We start from the raw sequence: 13,381 nt of genomic DNA on the forward strand, positions 1-13,381 counted from the left end.
TCAGTTTGCTTTGGAAGAATTCCCAGGAAGAATTGATGTCAGAGGCAGTGGAGATGGGAGACCAATCCAGACGATTGATGGCTGCTTGAAGACCGTCCCAGTCGGCCTGAGTGAAATGCCAGACTCGTCGACGCTGAGGAGGCTCTCTGAGAATGGCCAGAGAGATGTCCACTTTGACAAGCACATGATCAGAAGAACCGATTGGAGCAGAAGAAGAGCAGCAGACATTAGCAGGGAAGTTAGTCATAACCAAGTCTAGAAGAGAAGATACTCCATTGGCTGAGATCCGGGTCGGGAAATTGACAGATTGTGTCAATCCCAGTGAGTCACAGAAGTCCTTTGCTGAGGTGCCATGACTGGTGAGAGAGGAACCCATACCCAACCAGGTGGCATGATGACAATTGAAGTCACCACATATGAGGAAGAGAGAGTTGGGATGAGTGGATAGAAGTTGGTCCATGTTGTCAGACAGTGAAATGTAGATGGAGTCATCACTGTTTGGGGGACGGTACAGAACACATATGAACAAAAGGTGGGAGCGGAGAGGAAGCCGTAGCCAGAGGTACTCCTGGGGGTGAGGAGGAGAGAGGGCAGTGCAAGGAGAGTGAGGAAGAGAGTTTTTGATAAAGATAGCCACCCCACCACCAGGCCGAGGCTCAGGTCTATCATACCGGAGGAGGGAGTAACCCGGAAGAGATATTAAGGAATCAGAGACATCTTGAAGGAGGAAAGTCTCTGTTAAGCAGATCAAGTCTGGATTGTCAGAAGCAACCTGTATGGAGAGATCAGTCAGGTTTGAGCGAAGGCCCCGGATGTTTGAGGTCCATACCGTTAATGAAGAGAGGGGGGGGGAGCATCGGGTACAGGACAGGGGAGGGGAGGAGTAGGGTAAGATGAAGGATGAGAGGGGGAGGTAGGGAGAGCAGTTGTTAGTGTGTCAGCGATTGCAGAAGAGTTCCAAGAAAGGGAAGGATGAGGAGGATGAAAGGTTTGAAGGTGAAGGGATGAGGCACAGAGAGGGGTTGTTTGAGGGGGGGCAGAGGAAAGAAGAAGGTTGGGGGGGGGGGTGGAGGTATGAGATAGAATGGAGACGATGTGGGGAGGAGGCAGCTTTGAGGAGGAGGGGGGAGGAGGGAGAATTGGAGAGGAATGGTATGGGGGGAGATTTGAATGGGAGGGGTTGGGGGGGAGTTTTGAAGGGGAGGAGTGAGGGGGGAGTTTAGGAGGGGAAGGGCAAGGGGGGAGTTCAGGAGTGGAAGGGCAAGGGGGGAGTTCAGGAGTGGAGGGGTAGGGGGGGAGTTTAAGAGTGGCGGGGCAAGGGGGGAGTTTAGGAGTGTAGGTGCAAGGGGAGGGATTTGGATGGGAGGGGCAAGAGGGGAGTTTAGAAAGTGGATGATTAATGAAAGACGAACATTGAAAACAAATTGGGTTTGTTGTGATTTTCAAGTTAGCAATCCGGTTCAGAATGATGGAGGAGGGATGGAATGAATGTGAATTTAGACCATGTAGTGAGGGAGACGTATAAGATATTGAATTTCTTTTTTTTGAGGTGGAATGAGTTGGAGAGGAATTTGAGAAAAGCCTTTTAAATAGGAAGAAAAACAGCGTGTTGTAAAATACCACTGAGTAAAACACTGAAGGGGAAAGGTTATACATATTTAAATAATATTTAAACAGAACCGTGAACAATCTTATGTGCACAAAAATACCAACGGGGGGAGAGCCGAGAGGGACCACCACGAGTCACGTGAAGGGCAAACGGTGAATGAGATGAACTTTGGTGAAAAGGATTGTTCTTGTGGACACCAAGTTCTGCTTATACACAAATTGGTCACATGGATCTGTGTTCCATGAACAGGTAGTAGCGAAATGTAAAAAAATATTTCAGTTTGGCTGTGATTAGGCTTCATAATCAGGAGGGAAATGGTAAGAATATGAAGGCAGGTTCATTGCTGCCAACGCAGTCTCAAGGCAAAGATTACATTCGGTGGTTTGCTATTCCCTTCGCAGCAGTAGTCACGGGAGGAACTTGTAACTGGTTTAGAGTGCTGATAGTAACTCACTCACCTACTCTTCATGAAAGACCCCGTAGGATCTTTAACGTCCACCAGCTCATGCCAGCACATGGAACACCAACTATAACTTCCATCCCATCCGAGGGATGGCGCACTTCGTGATCTTGCTAGTAAAGCACCACTCCGACAGTTCATAGTCAGGTCAGGAATCAAACCCAGCCTAGAATGCTCAACGGTAAGTGCACCCACTAACTCTGCACCCATCAGACTGATGCAAAACTAGGCATATAACACAGATTTTATTCAAGGAGTTAACAAGATATAGGTGTAATTGCTGCTAAGTCACCTTGGAATCTCACCGTGAGCAGTATTGATGCAACAATGTGGGTCACACGTAATTGGAAATGAAATTGTAAGGAGGGATGTGGTTTTTCATGGGGGGAATTAGTGAATTGTAAATTATGTGGTTCACGGAAAAGTTGTTGAATTGTGAATGTGCATTTTCTTTGATAAATGTTTTCTTTGTGCTGTTGCAAAAAGCTGTGTAAGCAATCATGAATGGAAGACTTCCTTTGAAGAACTTTACAAGGAAGCTTTTAATATAATCTACCATCTGGATGAATAATTAAATAATTCATAGGTTTCAGTTTGCGTTTACACTGGGATGATTGGTATTTATGTTTACACTGGTATTTATGTGAATGCGATGTGGGAAAATTATAAAAGTCACCCCAAAGTCACCCCAAAGTTAACTGTTCTTTCCACCTTTAGCCCCTTGTTAAATTACACCATTGTCAGTTGTTCTTTATCGATATAAATCTTTTCAAGTAGTTGTGTGTTTGTATGTGATTATTTTATGGCCAAACTGTAGCACCTGGAGCCCCCAAATTTTAGATGTGGGTACTTCAGAATCTGGGCAAGGTTTTACGCGAGCACACATTGGCCTTGACGTCCATTTTGAGGCCAATAAAGGGATGAGAGGGATGAGAGGGGAGCATATATTGGGATGAGAGGTCAGACAGTGCTCCCACAGGCAAAAGGTAACCACCATGAGGCCAATAACTCCATAACTTTTCAATGTCCGACACATCCTGAAACCCCCGCTTGGAAAAGCTCACCCAGCTGGACAGTGTTGGGTATCAATTCTCCCCTCGGGCAGCGCCGGGTATCCCTCTCCCCTCGGGCAGCACTGGGTAGCCGCAGGGGCGGATCCAGGATGAGGGTGCAGGCGGTGCGAATCTGCTCAACTCTTGGACCAGGGAAGAACACAAGGAACTGCAGAAACTTCCAAGTACGCACGGAATGCCGTTTCTGACGATCAATTTTTTAAAATTTCCTGGGGGAGGACCCCCAGACCCCCCCTTTATCCCCCCCCCCCCCCAGCGCTATGGTTTCATGCACCCCTCGTCAAAAAATTCCTGGATCCGCCCCTGAGTCCCTGCTCGTGTTCCTATTAATCGTTGCTTTTTACATCATAATTTGTGTTTCATCAATACATTCACTGCCTCGTGCAGTCATTATGAATGGTCCTAATGTCTCCCTTAAATAAAACTGCACAGTCTTGATGAGGGATTGCTGCTCACGCTGAGTAGCAGAGGAAGTTTATTATCACATCCATGGTTTATTATCGCATTCATGGTGTGAATTGACCCGGATAAGTGGCATAGTCCCAAGGTAAGGAGCCACACTGGAAGTTTACGACACACCAAGGTTAGCTCTTAGCTGGGATGCCCCAGGAGGTTTTTGTAAGACCATTAACTCATCGTTGTAGTGCTAATGGAAGAACTGCTGCCAGACATGTATGTATTAACAACTTGTGCTGCTGTGAGTTTATTAAGTAAAATTATTCCACCGGTGCATATTACCAAAGTTATTTTGAGTTTGGAGCTGCTCTTCATTTAACTTCCTGCTTGCAATGAGTAGAAAGGCCCCATAATAGGGGAATAACGGGACAGAACAGGCTATGTACATGATAACTGGAGTGTTTGAATCATACTGATTTAACCAAGTTTCAAACTCTAGCATTTGAAATGATAATCAGAGCACCTTCATTGGATTAATTCAAGGGGAACTTCCTAAAATGCAATAGAAAACACTGCAGATGCTGCACAGTACTGATACACCGCATAACGTGCCCTCTGCTCTCTTACATCACTGCCATTTTGTGCCACCCTCCTTGTTCCTTTAGTTCCTGCACCACGCTCAGCTGTTCCCGGAAGTCCTAGGACCTACTTTACCTTGCAGAGAGGCAGCAGCACTCTGGGCGGTTCTCGCCGTGGATCTATGGCCCGACTTGACCCAACTATGCCAGCCTATGGAACACTGAGTCGCCTTGATTCTTGTTGTCCTCGACGATCGCCACATCGTCTTGGCTCCCCGGCTCGATTGCATTCCCCGGCCGGGATGTCATCGTTCGATTCCCCGTGGCATGCGGTAGTGAGCCACGGAGATCATGCGATGCAGAGTTCTCCAGCACCTCCCGCTCCTCTTGCGCACCGTATGCATGCAGGCTCTCCAGGTGTGACTGCAATGTATGGCCAGCCAGCCTGTCCTGAGGCCTTCTTGTTGGGTCCAACATTTGGGCCGAAAGATCAAGAGCTTCCTCCAGGCCAGGGATGGCTGGGGACGCTGCCAAGGGGTCATTCCAGACAGTTGTCCCTGGACAGTGTTCTGTCAGATAACAGGTGGCAAAACTTCGTTTTTACCTCATTTCATTCAAAATAGTGACACCTGAAAAATAAGAATGAACACCCTCAAAATTTTAACGCGAAAGAATGATGTCTGAGCTTCAGAATTATAGACGGGAAGAGGTGTACAAAAAAAGATGAGGAAAGTCATATTGTTTTGTTTTCGAAAAACAAATAATTTTCAAGACTTGGAACAACTTTTGAAGAAAGGTCGTGCTTGTTACCCTCGCCAGAGGAGACGGTATTGTATTTGAGTCCGTTTGTTTGTCTGTCTGTTTGTCCGCACAGATTAAATATGATTTTCTCTGCAACCATTGGTCCGATCGACATGAAATTTTCACCACAGGTGCATCTCCACCTGTAGAATTTTTTAATGATAATTATGACGGCATAGGTCACGTGGTTCGGCCGCCATCTTGGAAAAACCGAAAAATTTTGCATCTCGGAAAGCGCTGAATAGAAAAAATTGAGACATGGCTCATTTTAAAGAACTCTCCATGGGGAATAAAATATGTTAATGATGATGTCATAGGTGCCTCCATTATAACGTCATAATTCGACAAGTACAAAACTTCATCTGATCAAGATGAAATTTATTGAGCGTCATGTCGGCATAAATTGGTGGAGGAAAAAAAAATAACGATGACGTCATCGATCACGTGGTTAGGCCGCCATATTTGTTTTAACACAAAAGACTTAAAAACCACTCAAAATACATCCTGGCGTGGGTTTGCAATCTCTGATTGCTCTTTTTCTTGTTGTTTAGTGTTATGAGTAGATGTATTCTCCTTGCGACTCTGCTTTCTTGATCCTCGGTGTGATGCCATGGGAATCGTTTAGACTTTGTATGGTTTCTTTCTTGTAAGTTGTTTATTTACACTCGGTAAGGCTGGAGCTGCCTAACATAATGTCACTTATGGATGGGGAATTCAGGAGGTACACATGGTTATATTCCAGAATCATTTTTCCCATTTCATTGCAGTCACAAGCCTCTGTTTAAAATCTAAATCAATGACACAATTCTCGTCAAATATCACTAATTCAAACCGGAGTATGTGTAACAATAATTGTTGAACTTTGACTTTTCAAAGGCTTTCAAAAATATGTACAATAATTAGGGTTGAGTAATATATATCTACACCAGACTCAGTGGCGCAATGGTTATCGCATCCTCTCGGAGTGTGGGAAGCCGGTGGTTCAAACCCAGCCGAGTCGTACCAAAGACTGAAACAAATGGTACTTGCTGCTTCCTTGCTTGACACTCGGTATTTATAAGGTTAGACAGACAAACAACGCTGGGAAGGCAATGGCAAACAAGCCAGTATAACCCTTACAAATATTCCGCTGTGGCAGCACCAATGCTCTGTAAAGAGTATGGTCCATCAAATATATCTCTGGTATTTCAAAAACTAAAATAGTACAAGCCTAAGATATTGTATTAATATTTCTCAAGCACTTCATTTGCCAAAAGTGTTATCCCCATTTCAAAGTCATGAAGAATAATACTGCTTGGTATAATTAGATATGTCACTCCATTATACTCGTACATGCCATGCCACAGGCAACCTATCATCTACTTTCTTTAATTGAGCAACTTTCCCATCCCAATAGTTTTGCAATTATGGAGCCGGAAAATGGCTTTAGATTTCGAGCATCCCCAGCCTGAATGACAACATTTGTCACCATGAATCAAAAATATCCTTCAGGTCTGATGATTCAGGAAATGTATGATGTCCACCCTTGGCTTTCAACTACCACTCACCTCATCCTGTCACTTTTGCTGGTGTATGTGTTGACACCTATCTGCCACATGAAAATCCCTGCTTGCACCTTATTTAAATTTCAGATCACCTGTCTTTGGCCTCACCTCCCCACCCCCGTTAGTTCCTTCAACTTCACAGCCCCTGATCCAACCCCACCACTATCCGTCACTCCACTACCCATTGCTCCACCACCACTCCCACTCACCCTGCTGTGCATCACCTACCCCTTTACATCTGTTCCAAAACATCAGAGGCTTATGCTCCAACATCATGGTTTTCTTCCTGCAGGTTACTGCCTCATCCCCACTTTTACCTTTTCACAGACATTTTTCTTTCCAGCGTATCCTCATTCATCTTCCTCTCTGGTTATTCCTTATGCTACTTTAACATATTCAATACTGGAGCTGGTGGTGGTGTTGCAGCCTACATCAGAAACTCCCATTCCTATCATCCCTGCCACACTCTGTCCCCATTATCCCAATGGAATAGCTCCGTATATGTGTTCCTCTCCATATCAATGCCTTGTATACATGTGTGGTCTACTGCCCTCCCAACTTTGATGACTGGATGAGATTCTCATGCATTAAACTTCGACTCCCTCATATCCACTCACGTCAGCTCCACAACAACAACAAACAAGAATTTTCTGAGCTTCAATCTCTTCCTGATTTCTGAGCTCAGTATTCTTTCTTTAAGAGACAATCCATTCATCCATTGTGTCATTCTCATCTCGGTTCTTTCCATTATTTATACACATTTGATGTACATTGCCCACGTTTCGCTTCCATACATCAATACTGGGCTGACACAGGCTTTACAAACTCAAACCTTTACAGACAGTGGAATGTTTCCATACTTCATGTTACCTCCTCGTTGTCTCCACTTATTCCAGACTGACGATACTTGATCTAACGGCTAACTCTGCTCCTCATGATGCCTCTGTCAAGCATCCTACGTAACAGAAACTTTTGACCTTTTCTGAATTAAATTCTGAGCTCAGGATTCTTTATTTTTGTTCTTCATATTTATTTTCAAATGATTGATCTTCACATCATTTACACATGAAAATCCCAGCTTTTGTTACCAAATTTCCTCTGATACCACTGCATCTCTTGTGGCACAAAACATTCCCTACATTTTATTGAATTCCTTCCAAATCCCCTTTCCACATATTGACCAAAGCAGTTGTCCACTTTATTACCTTCCTCTTTCTTCACCACTCAACATAACCTCATTTTCTTGTTATTAATGTTGATGCATAAACCTTTCTTCTTTTTTGCACTTTTTTTAATTTTGCTGCTTTTTCACTTTCAGTATTCAATGCTAAGTCATCGGCCTACATTAACTGACTCGGCTTTATATCTTCCTAATCCGCAGCGACTTCAATTCCATCATTCCAGTTGGCATGGTGTCAGTCCCTCACACTATGGTCCATGGTATTACAACTAAGGCCTTTTTAGTGATCTATACTTCAAACCTTACCCAATCTGTTGGATATTCAATTCATCTCAAATTATTTTCTCAAGTTCCCCATTCTCTGCTTTAAGCCTGGTGTTGGCTTAGCGGTTTTTCTTGGGTTCGAATCCCGGTCGATCGCTGAATTAACGCCAGAGGGGTTGACTCCGCCTGTCATCCTTCTGAGGTCGGCAAATCGAGTACCGGCTCACTGGTGATTCTCCGTGTGTCGCAAGAGGCGACTCACAGGGTTGGTGGCAGGAAGGGCATCCGGCCATAAAACATTGCTTCAAAAAGGGGAACACGGTGCCCGAAAAAGGCCAACCCCTGCTCTGCGGGGAAAAAATGGCCTCCAAAGGTGGTTCCCACTCTCTGCTTTACTTGACCATGTTAAAGATTCCCTCCAACATTTCCTGCTATTTTTCAGCTTTTTTTTAGTTCTTTACATCAAGTACTCTTGAAAGTGTCAATTTCTATGTCTTGAGATGTCTCCTCTTGTCAACCTCAATGGTTGTCTCCAGGGAAGCACAAAGACATCACAGTGACTGGAACTTTAATTGGATAGATGAGTCGAACCTGGAGTCCACCATCGCTCGTCTGACTGTCGTCACCATCCTATAATCACTGGATATAAACAATGCCTGGAACTCTTTTCTCAATAAACTTCTCTCTCTCTCTCTCTCCTCTCTCTCCTCTCTCTCCTCTCTCTTCTCTCTCTCCTCTCTCTCCTCTCTCTCCTCTCTCTCTCTCTCCTCTCTCTCCTCTCTCTCCCCTCTCTCCTCTCTCTCCTCTCTCTCCTCTCTCTCTCCTCTCTCTCCTCTCTCTCCTCTCTCTCCTCTCTCTCCTCTCTCTTCTCTCTCTTCTCTCTCTCTCTCTCTCTCTCTCTCTCTCTCTCTCTCTCTCTCTCATCAGTTGATACCTTCACGATTCCAGCTCTCCTGCCCAATATTCAATCCCTGGTGCATTGGTTCATGCATTCAAGCAACGGTCAGAAATTGGCTTGCCCTTTCCTCCAGGAAGCCAACACCACAGATGAAAACCAGAAGACTCTCCGTAAAGCTTGCAGCCATTGTGTTTCTGTTTTCAGACATTTGAGAGATCAACATCAGACCTGAGGTCTCAATTAACAAGTCTCGCAACATCCATATATCTTGGTGGCAGTTGGTCAAGTCAATCTCCAGATTATCTTCTAGATATCTCTAGATTCTATCTCTTCATCTCTAGATATCTCCTCATCAATTAATATGTACCTATGTTATTGTTGTGGCTATAAAATAAAAAGTTTTGATTAATGTTGGGACTTATAAATAGCACATTGCAGTTTAGCAACTTTTAGTTAAGTATACTCATGGCCTCAACTGAGCTTCAGAAATTACAATTTTCAACAATGCAAGATCCCAGAGATGCAAAACTCTTTATACCAATGGTACAAACTCGTGTACTTTTTATATAATTTATGCAAAAGTGTTTACTAATAAATATGGGTGTGTTTAGATTCCCCTTATATACCTGCTTTCTTCTCCGGTGTTTGTGAGTTGACCTCTCATCCTCTGACACATCTGCTATGCTGAGAGCCTCAATTTCGCAGTCTATTAAAAATAACGACAGGAATTGCGAAGAAGAGAAAGACAACAGAAGAAATTTAAGTTTTTCTTCATTATTCCGAAAATCAATGTTAAGTACAAAGAGCATGCACCTTTAGATAATATGGTGGAATTCTACCTGCCACCTCTACCTGTACACCATATGTAATAACTTGCCCTCCATTTTCAACCATCAATTTTCACCTCATTTTCTCTTACTATTGGTTAACTGGAGGTAATTGGTTATTTATTTTCTGTGCACATTTTAAAATTCACACCAATGATAATTCAATTTGATCAAAGTTATATTGTTTGTGGATTCTAACCCTTGTTGTACCAAACTCTTCATCCTTCTTCCACATCGCCATTCCCCACCCACTAGTATTCCATGACCATGATTAATGGCTTGAGTGGCGACATTATTCACAAAGTTTGACTTGGAGCTCAACTAACTGCATATTAGGGAAAAGGCAAACTTTCTGGAGATATTTTATGTTTCAATAAATGCATGGTGCACATCATGTGCTGCTGTTTTGAGGATGTCTTGAGTCGGGGAAGATGGCTGGGAACCATTGCAAGATGTGTGTGACAGGGATGCTGCGTGGCGGGATCCTGAGCTTCCTGAGGTGGTCTCCATGCTGCAGCATGAACTACAGGCTGTCCAAGCCAATGCTGCGGCCTACCTGCAGCACATTTGTTATGGAGATGATGCTGTGAAGACAGAGGCACGTTCGTTTGTGAACCATATAAGGTTTTGTATGATGTAGACAAAATTTCTGCACGAGAAAAGCAAAATAATATTTTTATTTGTGCCAAACTTCCACCATTTTGTGGGTTTTGGCCTTGCCTTCAAATTTGTGGAGGTATTTGAAAAAAATGTGTAATTATCCTTATTATTACTGTTTACTGTATTATTATTATTAATTATTGTTATCTTATTACATGCAATGAGATTATCACTTTAAGGGTGGTTTGAAGATTGTTGTTCCGATTACATTTTTTATTTGTGCAGCAGAACTTGTGTGCCTTTAAATTAATAATTTGAATCACTAGAAACATCCGCTCCCTTCAGGAATATTGGCGAGTCGTCATCTCCATCGTGCCCACACTCCCAGCAATGTATATATATATATAAATAAATATATATATTGTACGTACATTCATACAGGTAGTCATCATCATCATCATTGTTTTATGGGCGTTTCCATGCTTGCACAGGTAGTGGACAACAAAATGGAAACACCAATGTAAAGTCACTTAATAGAGCGTTGGCCACCACCTGCGTCCAGTACGGCCTGCATGCGCCGTGGCATAGAGTCCACCAGCATCTGGAATTCTGCAGGAGGGCACCATTCTTCCATGAGAAAGTTGATCAACTCACACCTGTTTGATGGAGGTGGAAAACGTTGTCTGATTGGGTTTGATTGCGTTCAGATCTGGTGACTGAGAAGGCCATGACATATGGATGACATCAGTGTCATGCTCATCAAACCATTGGGTGACCACACATGCTCTGTGGAGGAGGTGGGGTCTCCTCTTGCAGCCATGTTAGCCATAATTATAGGTAACCAAAACTGTGCAGCATTTTTATACAGGACCCTAAGCATGCTGGGAACTTGCTTAAACAACACATGGGCCACACCTGTGTGGAAGTCATTGCTTGGTGTCCCTCATTTTCCCAAGTGTTTCCATATTTTTGTCCATTACCTGTATACTATAGTATCTATATGAACTGGTGAATCAATCACATGTTTCATGTGATGTGTTATTTTTATAACTTGTGCAACACCTTTGCAGTCTATAATTTTCTCTTTTTTTTATAGGTGAGGAAACTAGGTGGTATTTCTCTGCTGGTGAATCTGCTTGACCATGGATCAGGTGAGGTGCGGCGTGGAGCCTGTGGTGCACTTCGAAACCTTGTCTATGGCAAAGTCAACGATGCCAACAAACTGGCGCTGCAGTCTTGCGGAGGCGTACCAGGTCTTGCTCGCCTTCTCCGTACCGCCAGTGACCTCGAGAGCCGGGAGCTTGCCACTGGTTTGCCTTTTACCATTATTTTCTATAACCTCAACTTTTTTTTTATAGCCCGATACCACCATTTTCCCATTATAATTTTCTTCCAATTATTTTCAATTTCCCTTGCCTGTAAATCTGCTTGTTTTAACCATTTGATAATAGTGTAAGTCTTCATTTCATGCATGTGGATTGATACATCTGTTATTAATATTTTGACTTTAGACTCTGTAAAAAAAACCTTTAAAACTACCCGTAGAACGGCACTCAGTAGAGCACACATATTTCAACACAGGATATGACCAAGGTGCTCACAACCTTTGAATCTGAAAAGTAAGAAGGAACACAATTTTCTCCACAATCACCCATTCGACCTTCAGTCTAATTTATTGTTTGTATATGATGCCAAATATCCATCATTAAACTTTGCCAATGCATATTCCATCTCCCTTTGGATGCTGTCATGTTATTAATTGTTTTATTCAGTTATGCTTGATAAAAATAGGGGTGCGTGTATTGTTTTATAGCAGTGAAAATCAGAAAAAGATAAAGATCTATTTAGAATTGATGAGAACCTCATAGGAAATTATGGAATCCAGCATTAGATAAACATAGATAACTAGAACGGCATTCAGTAGAGCACATACAGTACTTCCGCCAGGCTGAACAGTTTACATTTTTTATCCCAATGATTGGCTGGATCTGGATCTGGACCTGAACCATAATCTAATTGGCTTGTTGTTGTTACTTAGCCATCTCATCCACCTAGTTTTGTCATAACTCATCCACAATTTTTTGAAATATGATGCAATAAATCATTTTGGCCCCTATCTCTTAATGATGAAGATTCACTTAATTGTTTTTTTTAATTCTCCGATTCGGATCCGGATTTTCTCTGGAATCGAATCAATTTGTCAGACACCCAACCTATCCACCAAATGTCATCCGAAACCGTACACAACTTTTTGAGATATCCTGCTCACAGACAGACAGATGGACAGTCAAACAGCGGTGAAGACATAACAGCATCCACCTTCGGTGCTAATCAAATGCTCAAAAGAAGACGCTCATACCTCGATGATAAACTAAAAATTTGTGGAAAAAGTAACAATTTTACTACTCCCATCGGCCGGAGCTAGTTAAAGTCCCTATCCTTTAAAATAACTTTGTCACTTAAAAAAAAATAATCTGAGATTCTATATAAATATGTTTTTAATTATTTTCCAAGAGAAACCTGAACAGTTTGATGATCCGCCTCAAAGCGTTTCATGTATTAATTCAACACGTCAAGAACTGTTCCCAAGACTATCATATACCCAATCCACAGCTACAGATTGTTATCGGCCACCTGAAATATGGTGAATAATTTGAGCAATTTTGCATCTTCTCTGATGTTCTTCACAGCTTTGTTGCAAATGCTAATGAGATACACGGTAGTTACCAGCCGCCATGTCCTGTTCAATTCCATGCCAACAGGACAAGTGAGAATTACACGTTTCCATTTATATAGAAATTACATAAACTTTTTTTATGTTTTTTATCATCCTCAATATAGTGCACATTGTGTAAATGATAATAAACCCGTAACTTTTTGTCCCCCACCCCTCTTATTACAAGGTTGGACACTGGAGATAATAAGATGATCTCCGTCAATGTAATTTTTGTGTATGCGATATTTCAAAAACCGTTGAACATTCAATTTTAATATTGCAGATATCTATTTCTCATGACATTATCACAACCTGATTAGATCACGGCTGTGATTGGCTTGATTTTGTTGCCATGGTAACCATCTCAGTAACTTGGCTTGTAGACATGATACTTTAAAAACCATTATTAAAGATTTAGCTTTCATATTAACCAGA

The 13,381-nt window shown here is 42.5% G+C and overlaps 1 protein-coding gene across 1 annotated transcript in view; it reads left to right on the forward strand.

The window, feature by feature from the left end:
• LOC137433454 (uncharacterized) overlaps positions 1-13,381 on the forward strand; it is a 500,692-nt gene that overhangs the window by 356,464 nt on the left and 130,847 nt on the right. The window contains exons 8-10 of the mRNA XM_078785196.1: positions 4,204-4,699; positions 10,096-10,228; positions 11,327-11,540. Coding sequence (XP_078641322.1) covers positions 4,204-4,699; positions 10,096-10,228; positions 11,327-11,540 — 843 coding nt within the window. The remainder of the gene's footprint in view (positions 1-4,203; positions 4,700-10,095; positions 10,229-11,326; positions 11,541-13,381) is intronic.

Source organism: Myxine glutinosa, chromosome 10 (assembly GCF_964187855.1).
Source record: "Myxine glutinosa chromosome 10, kmMyxGlut1.1, whole genome shotgun sequence".
In the NCBI taxonomy this organism is placed as follows: domain Eukaryota; kingdom Metazoa; phylum Chordata; class Myxini; order Myxiniformes; family Myxinidae; genus Myxine; species Myxine glutinosa.